Source organism: Trichophyton benhamiae (assembly GCF_000151125.1).
Source record: "Trichophyton benhamiae CBS 112371 chromosome Unknown contix01456_5.r1.exp, whole genome shotgun sequence".
NCBI lineage: Eukaryota > Fungi > Ascomycota > Eurotiomycetes > Onygenales > Arthrodermataceae > Trichophyton > Trichophyton benhamiae.
The window spans coordinates 535,614-552,592 of NW_003315080.1; the positions used below are offsets into that span (position 1 = coordinate 535,614).

General features: G+C 48.0%; 5 protein-coding genes across 5 annotated transcripts; 3 read left to right on the forward strand and 2 right to left on the reverse strand.

The window, feature by feature from the left end:
• Positions 1–854: 854 nt before the first annotated feature.
• Positions 855–2,122, forward strand: ARB_03191 (C2H2 finger domain protein (Gli3), putative; the record flags this gene model as incomplete). Its single annotated transcript, XM_003010444.1, has 2 exons — positions 855–1,386; positions 1,509–2,122. The coding sequence occupies 2 exons, from the start codon at positions 855–857 to the stop codon at positions 2,120–2,122; spliced, it is 1,146 nt and encodes a 381-aa protein (XP_003010490.1).
• Positions 2,123–2,943: 821 nt separating this feature from the next.
• ARB_03192 (uncharacterized protein) lies at positions 2,944–7,516 on the reverse strand (the record flags this gene model as incomplete). The annotated part of the gene is made up of 2 exons (XM_003010445.1): positions 2,944–3,055; positions 3,114–7,516. The coding sequence occupies 2 exons, from the start codon at positions 7,514–7,516 to the stop codon at positions 2,944–2,946; spliced, it is 4,515 nt and encodes a 1,504-aa protein (XP_003010491.1).
• A 1,469-nt stretch (positions 7,517–8,985) lies between these two features.
• ARB_03193 (uncharacterized protein) lies at positions 8,986–11,200 on the forward strand (the record flags this gene model as incomplete). Its single annotated transcript, XM_003010446.1, is given in 5 exon segments — positions 8,986–9,394; positions 9,452–9,613; positions 9,666–9,762; positions 9,816–10,922; positions 10,942–11,200. The coding sequence occupies 5 exon segments, from the start codon at positions 8,986–8,988 to the stop codon at positions 11,198–11,200; spliced, it is 2,034 nt and encodes a 677-aa protein (XP_003010492.1).
• Positions 11,201–11,673: 473 nt separating this feature from the next.
• Positions 11,674–14,218, reverse strand: ARB_03194 (uncharacterized protein; the record flags this gene model as incomplete). The annotated part of the gene is made up of 4 exons (XM_003010447.1): positions 11,674–12,678; positions 12,746–13,815; positions 13,864–14,032; positions 14,078–14,218. The coding sequence occupies 4 exons, from the start codon at positions 14,216–14,218 to the stop codon at positions 11,674–11,676; spliced, it is 2,385 nt and encodes a 794-aa protein (XP_003010493.1).
• Positions 14,219–14,691: 473 nt separating this feature from the next.
• ARB_03195 (uncharacterized protein) lies at positions 14,692–16,327 on the forward strand (the record flags this gene model as incomplete). The annotated part of the gene is made up of 3 exons (XM_003010448.1): positions 14,692–14,851; positions 14,919–15,201; positions 15,316–16,327. The coding sequence occupies 3 exons, from the start codon at positions 14,692–14,694 to the stop codon at positions 16,325–16,327; spliced, it is 1,455 nt and encodes a 484-aa protein (XP_003010494.1).
• Between the last annotated feature and the right edge of the window lie 652 nt (positions 16,328–16,979).

Sequence of the window (16,979 nt, forward strand, 5' to 3'; positions counted from 1 at the left end):
TCCATGGCATGGTTAGTGTGATTAAGTGGCTATAGGTCAAGGTACTGAGACGGTGCTCGGCCCGGCCATGCAAACAGCCAAGTGGAATGGAGACTGTGTCAGTAGTAGCAGCTCTGCTATATCCTTATCTAGCTCAGCATCCCGGTGTATATACGCGTGTGTATCGAACAGTGATGATGTTTTTGTCTATTGGACGGTTGTCTGGGACAAGGGGAGGAAACCGCAAAGAGTGACCCTGACGCCATTATAGATGATATCTCATAGAACATCCTATACTGGACTTGAGAAACAGTTAGCTTATACTGCTCTCAAATTCAAAATGGAAGAAACAATGCTGCGTATGTGGAAGCCTCAGATCAAGTGTATGTGAGATGTCAACATTCAATTCCACAGGTGTTACCCTGGAAATTGTCGGTATTGCAGAACTCTCTTGTTATTCATCATTGGAGCAAAGGGAAGAGCCAGTAAACACTCACCTGCAGAGTACACACTCACATACATATATATATCGTTTCAGTCTTATTGAAAACAGCTTCATCATATACTTATCCGTACGCTGCTCGTGTTGGTTTCTTTCCAGTGAGAAGGAGAAAAAAAAAAAAAAAAAAAAAAAAAAAAAAAAAAAAAAAAAGCTGACCGGCTGATTAGTTAATCTCAGCACGTGATAAAACTTAAAAGTTACTCTCGATATCGCGAAACTCGGAAAGTTCGACGTCGCCGTCAAAAAGCTGAATGAACAAGTTGAAGAATCGACAAAGAACAGTGAAGAAAACAAGTTGGCGGCCTCCTTTTGGACGGTAGTTTGATGCTATACAAGAACTAATATTCCCCGTCTTTCACTATCCGCTCTCACGATGGCTGAATCGCCGGCTTCACCTCTCTCATCCCTCGCGTCAGAGGAATTCCCTGAAGACGTCAAGTTCGAAGACCAGGGGCGCTCCCGTTCCAACTCGCCTCCTCAGGTACACCCATCGAAGCGCCGCAAGATGGGAGCATCTACATGGGATCACCATACTCCGATATCCTCGGTCAATGATGACATACCACCGCCATCTCCTGTCGCTTCTATATCGTCAGATAGCTCTGGCGCCATACCAAATTCCCCCGGTGCAATGGCTATCCTTGGCCCCGAAGAGGACTACAGCGGTGCTGGGAGAGACCACATTACAGCCTGTCTTTGGGAGGGCTGTGGCGCAAAGGATTTTGTAGACATGGATGCGCTTGTTAAGCATATACATGACGAGCACATCGGATCACGACAAAAGAAGTACCTATGTGAATGGGGTGACTGTGCTCGGAAGGGTCAGGCTCATGCAAGCGGATATGCCTTGCGGGCCCATATGAGAAGCCATACCAAAGAAAAGCCATTCTATTGCGCACTGCCAGGTACGTAGTCGCGTCAAAGCCATCTAGCTCATATCTGTTATCATGCTAATTATGACGGTGCCAACTAGAGTGTGATCGAAGCTTTACACGTTCGGATGCTCTATCGAAGCATATGAGGACAGTTCATGATACCGATGCCCTGAAATCTCTCGATGCTCTGGCAAAGCAGCATGCCAATCCGACAGCACCTGGCATTTCCAAACCTCCTCGAATTAAACTAAAATTGGCACCCAGAAAAGAAAACGATAATGCCGAAAAGCTGGATGGATCAGAACAAAAGGGCGACCAAGGCAAAACGAAGGATCAGGGTGATATACCAATTTTCGACCCAGAAGTCGGTTTCGATGAACACGAACTTGCAATGCCGCTAGAGCAGCTTGCCCGCCTGCTACGCCGACAGATCCATTGGGCAGAACAGGAATCCAAGACCCTGGAGAAAAATTGGGAACTGATAAAGCCAATGAGGAAAAAGACCTGGAAGGAAAAAGAGCTTATTCTAGACGATCTTATTCATAGTGAAATCCGTGTCTACGGCACCCCACATACCCAGGAGCAAGACCCGCCTAGATATGGTGGTACGCAAAAGGTGACTACAGATCGGACGAAAAAACCACCGTCTCAAGATAAGGGTGGTACGGAAGAAGCTGATGGCGGAGATGAACAACCTGGAGAGCAGACACGGCCACAAGCCCAGACATCTAAAATGAAGTCTCACACTGATGACGGTCAAGTATAATTGATACAGAAGAAGCGTACGATTGGTTGGCGTTTTATGTTATGATACCTTTATTGCTCTCTTGTTTCTACCTATTCACTATCAATACTGCCTTGCTTATTCGGAGCGCTCACTATCTCTACGACTATAATGCTTTGAACAAATTTTACTTCAACGCAACGCTATACTAGCTTACGTAGAAGCCATCTAGTAGACCGGAATGAATGTGAGGGAAAGACTAGCTTGTATTGATTTCTTTCGAGTGTCTTTGTCAAAGAAACTCTACTGGTGACTATGTATACCTCCTGGCCTCATCGCTCATAAGTCTCAACGCTCCCTTAGATCAAACACCCCCAGCCCCAGAGGAACAAAAAAAGAAAAGAAAAGGAAAAAAAGGCGATTACGGCTTTTGAGGACAAGAAACAAACGGTGTAAAAAGCAACGGGAAACGTGGCTCATCTAGAAATACATATAATCCAGGCAAGGCTATGGGTGAACATAACATAAATGAACGAGCAAAAGCAAATAGAGGAAGACGAAGCAGGAGAAGCCGGGGGGGATTATATTGAATCAACCCTATCTCTTCCAGGGAGCTTATACCACACCAGGAAGAAACGGAATAAACGCCGTTCACAAATGCAAGCAAACTCCGGCTGCTCCAAGCCAGAGAACCAAATAAAAGGCGAATAAATGAAATGAAAAAAGTAACATAGATATAGCGGGAAATGTAATATAGTAGTGAGATGATGAAGTGATATCCGGTAGCAATGTGGTCAATATTTTGTGTAGGTTGGGTGGCAGGTAGATGTTCGGTGAAAGATCGGTAAGAGAAGGCAGGGGAATTAATTTGAAGCTTCGACGCGTCCCCCATCCTTTGCTATCTTTTCGTACATAGTGAGAAGTGCGCTCCCTGGTGTTCCTTTGTTCGGCCAGTAAGTAATAGCACAGTAATCCCTGCGTAAAAGTTAGTATAACAGAATTATGAAAGTGATAGGAACATATTAAAACGAACCATAATCTTTCTTCAAGTGAAGCTGCAGTTTCTTGACCATCGAGAATACCGTGAATGAAGTCTCCAACCACTTGCAGTAATCGGCGAAGTTCAGCAACTCGCTTTGACTTGCTTGGAATATTCTCCTTAGTGACCTGTGACACTCGTCTTAGATGCTCGCGGATGGGCTTGAAGATACTCCGAAGAGTAGTGTCACCGCCCGTTGGAGTACGATCATCACTACGACGGCGATGTGCTTCTTCCTTGGAATGTCTGCGCGCTTTATCTGAATCGACTGGTTTCCCACGGTCTCTTTCCCGGTCTCTTTCCCGGTCTCTTTCCCGATCTCGATCTCGATGATCTCGTAATGGAGTGTGAGACCCATCCGCACTATCCCGACTGGCACGGTTTTGCATACGGCGCCTCGACTTTTCGCTTTCTCTACCTTTTCGTGGGAGAGAGGGAGCAGGAGAGGCAGAAACGGTTCGATGAGCATTCCGAGAATTGACTTTCTTATTATTCCGGTGGTGATTTTCCAAAGCCTTCCTTGCCGCGGCATTAGAACCATTGCTGGCTTTGGCCTTAAGAACCGATATGAGGTAATCCGCCCTCCGAACCAGATGTACAGCCCCAGGAGATTTCGATCCTTCACCCTTGCCGCTCAGTCGCTCTTGCTTGCGGTCGACACGGTGCTCATCGAGGAAAAATTTGTCGCTTAGGCCTAGCTCGGGATCATCGCGGATCTGTGTCCATGCTCCGTAGCCGTGGCGAGCAATGCCCAGACACAGCATTCCGTCTTCTCGAGCACCCCATGAGCAGGAGTAATCAGCACCTTTGGTAGCTTCTGGTATGCGGAAACTCGTTATGTCCTGTAAACTGGAGGTAGCCTCACGTAGAAGACGCATTTCCCCAGGCCTACTAACGATAGTTTCTGCATTGATGCGTTTGACACCCTTGTGATCGAAAAGGATTGCCTTGCGCTCCTTTTTAGTAAAGCTCTTACCCTCGCGTTCAAGGGCACGAATTCTGTTGTTTTCCTCCTGTTCAAGGGCAGTGGCCTTCTCAATGACCTCATTGAGTGCGTCTTTCACAACGGTAAGATCACGGTTCACGAGGCGTGCTTCTTTTATGATTTCTTCCTGGCGATCCTTCATATCACCATATCTCAGGTATGCACGGATGAGATGTCGGTATTCCTTCTCACTTAGAGGTGCACTGGGATCTGGGCCTTCGGCATCAGACATGATTTCAACATCCAAATTCACTTGTTGGCGAGCTCGCCTCTTGGCTTTCCGCTCCTCGCGTTCATCGCTGATCATGGCATTAGAATTTGTGTTTTCAGTAGGCTCTTCCTTCGGGGGTGGCCTTCTTTGAGCTTCTAGTTCCTCCTCAGCTTTGATCTTCTCTAGGTATTCCTTTGGAATGATATCGTCCCATGAAAGATCGTCGAACTTGACATCAACATATTGGCATTCATTGATAAAGTCAATTCCTCCGCTAACCTCAATAGCATCCTCTTCGACAGTCTTGTGTTCTTCAGCGTTGGCAAGAACAGCGTCAATGTCAAGTTCTTCGAGTTTCTTCTGGTTATCAGATTGCTCGAACATTCGTTGTCCACGCTGTTTGAGAATCCGCGAGATATCATCGAAGGAAGTAGGTTCATTAACATGATGACCAGCTTGAGCAAGCTTGTTTTTGAGGCTAGTGGCTTCATTGTCAGTAACACCTCTTTGGATAGTTATGAACTCCAGCAACAGCTTGTTTCTAGCTCTTTCCAAAACCTCCTCTTCAACGGTATCCTTGGAGACCAGACGGTATACGCTGACAGGCTTGGTTTGCCCTATACGGTGAGCTCGAGCCATAGCCTGCAGATCAGCTTGTGGGTTCCAGTCCGAATCGAATAATATAACCGTATCAGCTGTCATCAGATTGATACCAAGACCACCAGCACGGGTGGAGAGTAAAAAGGTAAAGTCAGTGCTGCCCGGGGCATTGTAGTGTTCGATGGCGAGGCGACGAGGGCCGGCGGCAATGGTACCATCCAGACGCTGATAGTTGAAACCGCGAGCATCCATGTAGTTAGCCAAAATGTTCAACATTCGAACCATCTGACTGAAAATAAGCACACGATGGCCATCGTTCTTTAACTTAGTCAGGAGCTGATCGAGAACCATCATCTTCCCGCTACTAGTAACAAGGGCCTTAAGTTGGTCTTCCCGCCGTGTGCTCCCTCCAGCTTGCTCTTCAGGGCCCCAGAACATGAATGGATGATTACTGGCTTTCTTCAACTCCATCATGATGTTGAGTAGGGACGGTTTAGGTCCCTTGCCGCCGTGGTTGAGAGCATCGTAGTTCTTGGTCAGAATGTTTTTATACAGTTCCAGTTGGACATCGGATAACTCAACGCGAATGATCTTCTCAGACTTTGGTGGAAGCTCACTCTCGACCTTGGATTTGGTTCGACGAAGCATATAGGGTTGAATAGCTTGGGTAAGGTCAGCCAGCTTTGCACTGGCAGCTTCTGAGTTTAGGTCCATATTCTCGTCAATTTCGATGACGCCTGGATTGAGAAAGTCCATCAAGGCAGAGAGTTCCCCTAGGTTGTTTTGAACTGGAGTTCCTGTTATAAGGAGCCTACAGGACGACTTGAAATCAAGTAGTTTGGTATATAGCTGTGAGTCACGATTTTTCAATCTATGCGCTTCATCAATTGCCATAAATTGCCATTTGATTTGGTTTAAAAAGCTTGCGTCTTGCAGAACATATTCATAGGTGGTGAGGAGAACATTGAATTTAGGACGTTTCAAATTGCCATCAGCCAAAAGCTCGTAGTCTTTGATGATCCTTCGAGCAGGCTCCGGACCGCTGTAAACGATGTAGTTGACGTCAGGTGTCCAATAGTCAAATGTCTCACTCCAGGCGGGCATGGTACTTAATGGGACGATGACGATGAATGGACCCTGTTGCTGTCTGACATGCCGTAGCCAGTTGATGAATGCTACCGTCTGGACAGTCTTACCTAGGCCCATTTCGTCGGCAAGGACAACGTTGCGGCCGCGGACCCAGTTGTAAGCAAGGAAGTTGACTCCCTTAATTTGGAACTCCTTGAGTTGACCGTTCTGTATAAAGTCTGGGTTGGTATGTATAGGTTCGAACTTGGAGCGGGTTGCAGGATTAGACTCTGCTCTGGAGGAGATTGGAGGGTGGGAGCAGCGGTCGAGGTAGGCATCAATCTGGGCTTGAGCCATGTTGCTTATGAGGCTTCCTTCTTCCCATGTACAGCCATCATAAGGTAAACGTTTCCATTTGATATAGTATTCGGTCGCACCATCGACTTCACGGGAGCCGATTACACGTTCGACCTGCTTGAAGTGGTCAATTTTCTCAATATATCGTTCGCGGTCAAGACTCCATTTCTCTCGTTCCTCCGGGATCACATCGGGATCTCTCATGAAGAGAATCTCCTGTTCAATCTCCCTCCGGATATAGTTGTCTAGACGCCTGATGCCACGGCAGTTAGCAAGGGTATCGACTGTTTCCCAGGTTGCATGGTAATGTGCTAGACCCTGCCACTTGGTGTAGTATTCGCAGTCACGGCGACCTAGATCAGGTTTTTCAAGGTCTACACCTTCTTTGAAGCGATGATAGAGGATCTTGTCGATGGCCGGTGTGGTGTCATCGACGGTATATGTCCATTCCCCAGGAGTACCTTCTTCGTACTCATCTTCAAACATGTTATCGTCACTCTCTTCGTTGTAATTACAGACCTTGTTTGCCCGCCGTGTTGAAAAGCGAACTTCACCATGTGTAGGTATGTAGGAGTTTTTCAGATCACTTTGGTTGTTCCGGCGTTGCTTTTTCCCCTGTCGACTGCGACGTGGACCTTCATACGCGTCACTATCAGAGTCTGACGACGACTCAGGCATCTGGACTGGGGAAGGACGGTCAGAGGTACGGCCGGGACGACGTCGTTTTGGGGGTGGGGCAACATCAGACTCGGAGGCTGAGGACTCTTGATCCAGCCGCCGAGTTGGACGAGCGCGTCCACTCCGTCGTAGGCCGTAGAGAGTAGGGTTGTTTCTGATATATTCCTCTTCGTCAACAGAGGACTTGCGTTTTACTCCCCTTTTTGAGCCCGGTGAGGACGAAAACATCTCCGACGGAGGGGCATCTACGCCGTTCTCCATTGTGAATTCAGCAACGTCTTCACCAGCCGCGTCTTCCGAGCCCCCAATGCTTTCATCATCAGAAGAATGGTGTGAGCTCATCCCGACATCAACGCCGTTGACACTTTCATCGTCGTCATCATCGTTTGCCGAAGCTGCGTCTTCTTCGGCATTCATAGATTCATGGGAGGCATCGGAGTCGTCCATATTCTCCGGGTTTGAAGGGAACATCTCGCCATCACTAGGCGCATCTGGCATGGGAACATTATCGTGAAGCCCATAGCCAGGTGGTGAGCGTAGAGGACTATGCCCGTTACGTATATCGAGGGGGAGGGTGTTCGGGATCACCACGGTCGAGGCTACGTTTTGGTCGCAATTAGCATTGAGCAGGCAATTGCAGTCAAACGCGGGAACAAAGCGCACAGAAAGACAGGCGAGGAGCATGTGGCCAGTAATTATTGTATTATAGGTAGCTATATCTCCTCAGGGAGGCATAGGAACGCGGGGATAGATGGGGTCTGATGTATTTATAGATGAAATTTGATGGAAATGGGGATGGATGAACGGGTGTTCAAGACGGCCAGCGCGTGAATAAGGAGGCCAGCCCAGGCAGAAAGAGAGGCAAAAACAGTTATACAGACAGCAAAGCCGACAGCAGAGAGCTCTACAAGCTCGGCTCCCATACAATAAGCCAGGAATAGGGGGGGTTGGAGTGTGGTGCTGGGGGTGTCAACTATGAGAACAGAGGGCCGGGGGCGGTATCTCTCTCTCTGTGGAAGACGACACAGAAAACCACTTACGATCCATAACGTGGTAGCCCCCAGGCGCGACCAGGGACCGGCTGGGCGGTTCAGCGTGTCGACGAGGCAGAGGCGGCCGGCAAAAGGGCGCTGTTCGGTGGCTCTATAAATGTGGTTTCTTCGGTGGTTTTTTGTCTGGCGGCAGAAGGACGACGCAGAAGCAAAGGAAAAAAAAGGAAGAAGAGGTGGAAAGGTCGGACGGCCGTTGTCTTTGCCTCTTGAGGCTAGACTGGCTGAGTAAGAGCTGAGTCATTAAATAGCTTAGTCACTGATTAGGTAATTTTCTGTGTTGTTGCTGACTCATCATGACGCACGAACCACAGGCCGAGGATAAGTAAGCAAAAGGGAAAAAAAAAGACCAAAAAAAAAGGTTAAAAAAAGAACAAAAAAAAAAGGACACAAAAACAAGACGACGCTCGAGTCCAGGACTTCAACTCTGCCGTCCACGCACCAAAAAACCTGCAGCGTCCCAACGACCACCGCGTTCTTGTTTCTCGTTGAAAAGAGCTCCCTTCCTCCTGATACTCAGCAGGTCGAGGAGCTGTCAGTTGGGTCGTTTTGGCTACCAGGCTGCCGGAACTTTTTCTTTTCTCTTCAATACTGCCCCTCCACAAATAAATTTATATAGTTACTGGACACCTATAGGCGACAGCATTCGCAGCCATCCACCATGTCTGATAAACTAACTAGGTATGTTATCACTGCCTTTATACTACAAGAAATCAGACTGATCCCTCCTTTTTACTATAGGATTGCTATCGTTAACAGCGATAAGGTATCTATACTATAACCCCGCTATATTTATATACCCCCCCTAGTTAGACACAGGATTCTAACGCCGGAATCTTTCACGCATATAACAGTGCAAGCCAAAGGTTAGTGACGTTGAATACCAGCCTCAATTGAACGGTCAAACTGACTAGCAGTATGCAGAAATGTCGCCAGGAATGCAAAAAGTCTTGCCCAGTGGTCCGTACCGGCAAGCTCTGCATTGAAGTCGCACCAGACTCGAAAATCGCGTTTATCTCGGAACGGCTGTGCATTGGTTGTGGTATTTGCCCAAAGAAATGTCCATTTGGTGCAATCCATATCATCAATCTGCCCACCAACCTGGAGTCTCAGGTCACCCATCGTTACTCAGCCAACAGCTTCAAGCTTCATCGACTTCCCATGCCCCGTTTGGGTCAGGTTCTTGGATTGGTTGGAACAAACGGTATTGGAAAGAGTACTGCACTCAAGATTCTCAGCGGAAAGCTCAAGCCCAACTTGGGTCGATATGACAACCCACCGGACTGGGAAGAAATCTTAAAGTACTTCCGTGGATCTGAGCTTCAAAGTAGGTCTTCTGTATGGACATGGGTGGGTTAAAACATATACTAACAAATGCCTCAAGACTACTTCACAAAGGTTCTGGAAGACGATCTCAAGGCTGTCGTCAAGCCCCAGTATGTCGACCAGATCCCTCGAGCTGTCAAGGGTCCGGTAAAGGAGGTCGGCGCTCTCCTGGAGGCACGCGCTCAGATGGACAATATGGAGCACGTCATGGATGTCCTAGGTATGTAATCTTTTTATGCCCAAGATAACGCTCTTCTAACTCTCCGTTTTAGAACTCCAGCAAGTCAAAAACCGTGAGATCGGCCTGCTCTCTGGTGGAGAACTCCAGCGCTTTGCCATTGGTCTTGTCTGCGTTCAGCAAGCGGACGTGTAAGTTAACCCTCATGCCCGGAGTCGAAGAAGATGATCTAATACTAGATTAGGTACATGTTCGATGAGCCTTCTTCCTACCTGGATGTCAAGCAGCGTCTTGCTGCTGCCCGTATGATTCGTGAACTTCTTCGACCAGACGACTACGTTATTGTCGTCGAGCACGATTTGTCCGTTCTAGACTACCTCTCTGACTTTATCTGTGTTCTATACGGTCGTCCTGCTGTCTACGGTGTGGTTACACTCCCAGCCTCAGTCCGTGAAGGTATCAACGTCTTCCTTGACGGTCACATCCCAACGGAGAATCTTCGTTTCCGTGAAGAATCTTTGACTTTCCGAATTGCTGAAGCTGGCGATGATATTATGATTGACAAGGATAGAGCCTTTAGCTATCCAAAAATGGAGAAGACACTTGGAAATTTCCACCTTACCATTGATAGCGGTCAGTTCACTGATTCCGAAATCATTGTCATGATGGGAGAAAATGGAACTGGCAAGACTACTTTCTGTAAGATGTTGGCTGGCGCAATTAAGCCAGATGGTGGCCAGAACGTCCCTCCAATGAACATCAGCATGAAACCACAAACTATCACACCCAAGTTCCAAGGCACCGTTCGACAACTCTTTTTCAAGAAGATCAAGGCTGCCTTCTTGTCGCCACAATTCCAGACTGATGTGTACAAACCACTTAAGCTGGATGACTTCATTGACCAAGAAGTCCAAAACTTATCTGGTGGTGAATTGCAGCGTGTTGCTATCGTCTTGGCCCTGGGTATGCCAGCTGATATTTACCTGATTGACGAACCAAGTGCGTACCTTGATTCCGAGCAGCGTATCGTTGCTGCTCGTGTTATCAAGAGATTCATTATGCACACCAAGAAGACTGCATTCGTTGTTGAGCACGATTTCATTATGGCTACCTATCTCGCGGACCGTGTCATCTTGTTCGAAGGAGCTCCTTCTGTCAAGTCAAAAGCAAACAAGCCCGAATCTCTTCTTACAGGGTGCAACCGCTTCCTTCAAAACCTGGATGTTACTTTCAGACGTGACCCCAGCACCTACAGACCACGTATCAACAAGCATAATTCCCAACTTGATCAGGAGCAGAAGTTGAGTGGAAACTTCGTAAGTTTTGACTACCCCTGGCCACACTCTATTTTGTATCTAACGTTATTCTAGTTCTTCCTGGAAGAAGAGAGTTGAAAAGGCTGTCCCACGGGATAATGGCCATGATGGTCGTAATCGTCGATGGCCACACTGGCAGGAGAACTACTGGAGGGTTGTAAGGGACCGCCGCTTGAACCGTGTCAGTATCTCCAACCTAAATGCCGGCCAAGGATGGCGTACCATCCGCTTCTTCGGAGAGGAAACGTCATATGGTGATGACGATGACGACGATGACACAAAGAATTTTCCATACGCCGGGTCATCTGCATAAATGTTTGAATACTCGTGACAGAAGTACCTGTTCATGATTTCTATGCCACGCCCTTCCACAATTCTCATGCAGTGTGGAAAAGAGGCGCCCGGTGATGGCTATGAGGCTCACAATGTCGATCAAGGCTTTGAGATGCCGCGGCGCACACTCAGTAGCGCCCCTATGAGCTCAAGAATTTGAGAAGGTTAAAACAAACAAATTGCAGTTTTTTTAAATAAAACTTGCCTTTCCATTCTTTTGTACCTGTACCGTTTTCACAGGATGATAAACCTGTACCTCAACTTTGGTGATTCGATTCAACATCTGCCTCAGCTCCACTCGTTTGAAACAAAAAATTTAGTTGAATGGATGGATTATCCAACGCACAGAGGTATTGGCCTATGTAGTTATCAAGTCTAAAGTTCTAAACTATGGCAATATAGGCTAAGATGTTGGTTTGATGAAAGTACAGAAATAGATCCAGTATACATCCCCTAGTCTTCCTCAATCTCCCCTTCCTCACTGCCAGAATGAACAGCCTTCTCTTCCACCACAGGTGCTGCCTTCTCTTCCTTCTCTTTGCCCCGTCTCCCACCATTTGTACCACTTAGACGATCGGGTTCACGCCTGTACCGTTTTGCGGACCGGCTGCCAACGCTCTCCGTATCACTATCACGGCGTCTGCGGCGCTCACTAGTCACACTACGTGCAGCGGTATCGGTATCACCGCCTCCATAATCCAGTTCGTCGCGGCTGGTTCGAGGGTCAGCGCGACTGTGGTATAACCTATCTCGTTCATCTTCTCGGATACGGCGATCTCGACGATGCCGAGAGATGCTTCTATCACGATCACGACCTCTGTCCCGATCCCTTTCACGATCGCGGTCCCGGTCTCTACGGTCACGGTCATGATGCCTAGGCGGTGATGAAAATCCACTGGCTTTGCGATATGATCTTTCCCGGTCTGCTTGGGCTTTGCGGCGATCCGCTTCGTACGCATCTGGTTCAGGGGTACGGCTACGACGTCCAGAGCCTGACCATCTCTGTCCATTGCGGTCATCTCGGTCTACGCGGTCGTAGTGGTCGCGGCGTGATGGCCGGTCCCGTCCGCGAGCTTCGCGATCACGTTCAGCATCCTCCTCCTTTTCCTTCAAACGGCGCACAACTTTTTCGAATGCCGAGCGGCGTGCGTCCTCCGATTCTACCGCTCGGTATTCCTCCATCTTTTCGATTCTGGGTTTTACGTCTTCCCACGTATCATTTGCCTGGACCGGGGGTTCAAGGTGCTTGATGCGGGATCGTAGAAGATCAATCGCGCGCCGCTGTTGCCGATTAGCTGCATGCTTCTCATCTTCTGTACGTCGAAGGAGCTTCTCTTGTAAACGATCAAATATGAGCTGGAGAGTGTCTTGGTCAATTGTAGCAGTACGACGATCAGTTCTCATCACAGATTTAAACTCATCAAACGTAGTTTTCAACGTCGTCTCAAACCGTTTATCCTAGAATCAAAATGTTAACGCCACTTTTAAACCACTTAGACAAAAGATCAAATGGATAGAGCCTTACATCAAGAACATCCAGGACATCATTTCTTGGGCCCCGGATAGCACGTTCTTCCTCTTCAACCACGTCCCAGAATAAATCTAGAGGGCTAGATCCAGACTGTCCAAGCATTGCCGTATATCTTGGATCTTCTTCAATTAATGGGTAGATATTCATCCATTTGCTACCCGCTTTGATCTTGCCTTGGGACCTAAGCTCTTGTAGCAAAGATATAAAAGCATCTCTTGCTTGACGTTCTCTTCTAGTCTTACTAGCCTTTTGCTGTTGTCTAACGTCGTTGAACACCCGTTCAAGAGACTTGATATGATTCTCAAATGCGGTTAGGATATCCGATTTGGTCAAAGCCTTAAACTTCTCATCCCCTTGGATTTTTTCATTAGACTGAATTATCTCCTGGGCTTCTGACCAGCGAGTGTAGGGTTCCAGATTCAGAGTTTTCAAAATATCAACTAGGTCATCCCTTGCGGATTTACGCGCATTGGCTTGCTTCTCCGCATGCTCTTTTTTCAGCTCCGATTTATACTCCTCGAACAGCTGCCTGCGTTCACCTTCATCATCTGTGGATCTAAAAATAGTTTCACCTTCGATAATAGGTCGAATTGTTTTCCAGCGGGTATAATGCTTGATTTCAGGGTGGCTCTTCAGCATGGTACCGAAATCTGCTCTCAATTTAGCAAATCTCTCTTTCGCCTTATCCTTTTCTTGCGCGCGAACTTCGAGAACGTATTTGTCAAATGCGGCCTTTCGGTCTCTGGGATCCTTGAGTGAACGGTATTGAGGGTCCTTGATAACGGCACGCATAACTTGCTCCCAAGACCAGTCTGGCTGAACATTGCTGCGTCGAAGGAGTCTCATGAAGGTAGCCTCTGCCTCCTCAAACGAAGCAAAACCGGAGTCGGACTGCTGATTTGCTGCAGCTATTGCGTTAGCACCGTTGATGTCAATGCCACCCCCATATCCGTGTCGTCGATCGTTTGCGCTTCGGTCATGTTCGTCACGATCGTGAGCTGGAGTTTGGTAGGTAGGGAATGCGCCTACACCACCAGCAACAAAGGTCGGAGCACTAAAGATAGCTATATTAGATTTCGCCTATGCAAATCCAGAGACTATCGAAAACGTACGTAGGAGCTGGCTTAGAAGCAGGCTGAGCTTGAGCTTGAGCTTGAGCATTTTTGTAAACCTCTGGCATTTCCCAAGAGCTTTGTTTGGTTTCGGTGTTATACCAGTACTTGCGCCCACCCGCCGCCGTATATTCTTTCCATGGCTGATTTGCCAAAGCGCGCTGGAGAACTATCAGTAGTGTTCAAAGATAGTGGTACAAGGAAGAATACCCACCTCCACTGGAGTCATTAATTCCAATGGTTTCGTCCATTGGGTGGCTTTAGTTTGAACATTGTAGTAGTAAACCCTGCCCTCGGCATTCCGTGCCTCCTGCCAGAGTGCTGGCGGTATCTGTAGACCCTCTGGGGCATTCATCGTGACGAGTCGAGGGACGCTTCGCAAACGTTACAGCAGGTTTGTTTCCTGCTTAAGCGGGCGACACCCAGCACAATATTGCAAAAACGCTCTGAAAGCAACCCTATGTGCCAGCCACTATCCGCCTCCCACAGAGGAGCTCCTTCAAGGTATCGTCGGCTGCGTCTGTTGATCTCGACAAAAAGCTTGAAGCTTCTGAGACTTTTGGCGCGCGAAGAAAATCTTAGCGCGGGTCACGTGAGGAAGGCCCCCTTTGGGCCTGCGACGTTTGCCTATTTGGGAATTCCAGCTGGTTCGACTTTTAGACATCAACTTCCTGCAAAACCAAGCAGAGAGAAGAGGTCAAGGTCTTTTTGCTTGGTATTATTCTGATTTTTTTGGTTGTCTGCGGCTGGAAGTGCGAGACTTAGCCTGTACTTTTTCATTGTGATTATCTCGTTTTGTTGAGCCTTGCATGATACCCTGATATTAACATGTCTGAATACCAATTCCTACAAGATGCGACGCTGGATACGGTCATCCCGCACGCTTCAGACCTGAATATAGAAGAGCTGCTGGGGTCTATACAGGAGAGTTCTGGGGATCCAGGCACATATCTGTCAAAAATTCAACAACGTCAACTGCTGTTTTTCGGTATGGATTTAAACCCCTAGCTTTCGGGTTGTTGCTATCCCATTACTGATACCAGGCGAATGAACAGATGAACATATTACACTTTACCTAGTGCTTTGCCTGTCTGATTTCCCAAATGACAGTCTAGAGGCTTGCATATCAAACCTCAGTGTACGTTTTGAAGTCTTCGCTATTGATGAAGGAGGTTCGAGTGAGTCAGGAGAAGAGGAACAGAGCTCAAAGGATTTAATATATTCCCAAACCGTGGATAGGAAAGATGACCCATTCGTCATTGTTGATGAAGCTGTCGAGGATGGAGGGGATGGAAACCATGCATATGTGATATGGAAATCAGAAGCATTCCTTTGTCAGTATCTGGCCCATCTATGCAGTTTAACCATTTCCTGAGCTGACACGATCTTAGACCGCCCTCGAGTGCGCCTAAGACATCCATCCGTTTTTTTTAGGGCGTCTGCAAGCTTTAGTCCTCAGGGCTCACAGACCTTGGCCAGCAATGATCAATATCTACCTCGACTCACGCCAGCATCTACAAATATATTTCAACCCTTGACCGCTACCGGAGAGGATATAGATCCGTACCTTCCTGCCTCTCGGATATTACGGCTTGTCCCCTCTACCCAGCCCGAAGGGTCAATGTATAACATCCAGCAGACGTCGTATCACCCCATTCGCATTATCCCGGCTGCAAGTGCTAGGATTAGATATTCCCGATCGACCACCGTTTTGAAAAAGTTGTCAACAACTGCTAGCCTCGACTTTGAGGCAACTCCCTTTACCAGCTATGAAATTGTCTTGGAGGAGGCTAATTTATCCCTAACTAATGGAACCGTGGAACCCCTGGCCCAAGCAATTGGCTTCTCACCCCCTATCAGCTGTCCAGCACGGGATGATATCTCATTGGTCTATAAACTCATATCCTCAGATTTTGCCGATGGCGCACCAGTGACATCTATGCTTGACATCTCGCTCAAAGTTACTGTGCTAGTCTCGGACGAATGTCGTCCAAAGATCTCAATGCGCTGGAGGACAAGCGTCGACTTCTCCAGGCCTACAAACCAGTCCCTGGGAGGCGTTAGTAATACGTTGCGACGAAGCGTAATATCCCGGGGGAGCGACCAGTCAACGCAAGAACCAACTACGCCGCAGGTCACCTCTTTTGCTCCAACAGACCATGGAGTGAAGATATCATTCTTCGGTCCTCCTAGCGTCGAGGTTGGCAAGCCATTTGACTGGGACGTTTTTATTGTAAACACGTCGACGAAGGCAAGGAAATTCGGCCTTTCTGCCGTCCCGTTTCGAAGACGTTCAGACGCGCGAACACATGTTCCCCGGCCGTCTTCGTCTTCCTCCATAAAGAGGGCAGATGAAGTTGCGGAGGCCGTTGTTGACGAAAACATTGTCTATGCAATGCAACAAAATGCGGCCCCTCACGAGACTGATCTTCTTTGCCTCAGCACTGATTCAAAAATAGGGTAAGCGCCATGTCAGCTGCTTAGAAAGATACAAGCTGGTTACTGCGATTGCTGACTCTTATTCACCAGGCCTCTCCACCCCGGCACATGTCATTCCACAAGACTAAGGCTTCTTCCGCTATCCCCAGGGCTTCTTCACTTGGAGGTTGTGAGACTGATTGACCTGGCATCAAACGAAACCATGGAGATCCGAGATTTGCCTGACATAGTAGCGTACGCAAAGGCCGATATTTAAGGGGCTTGTCCAACAGCGGATCGCCCGGTAATACAGCGCATGAACTAGAATAGATGGCGGGTTGCATATTAAGTACCCGGTCAATAATAAGAACCACTCCCTACGGAGCTCTACACCCTGCCTGATCGCCCCCTTATGACTATCATCGCCCATTCTTTCTGCTGCTTCTCCTGCGGCTTCTTCGGCTTTGCTTGTGAAAGAAAGCGCAGGCTCGTATACATCTTAGTCATGTACTTACTAAGCGAATTTATACCACCCTGATTGGCTGCTTTGCTCGACTTGCAGCCTTTTTCCAGCAACTTCAAATCTCTTGAGCGTCAAAAGCGTCAAACGGAGCAAAAAAGGGCCTTGCGTCATACAGCAACAGGACCGCGAGGACATCTCCATGCCCAACCCGGTCTCGCTCTATCCACAGCCGCCC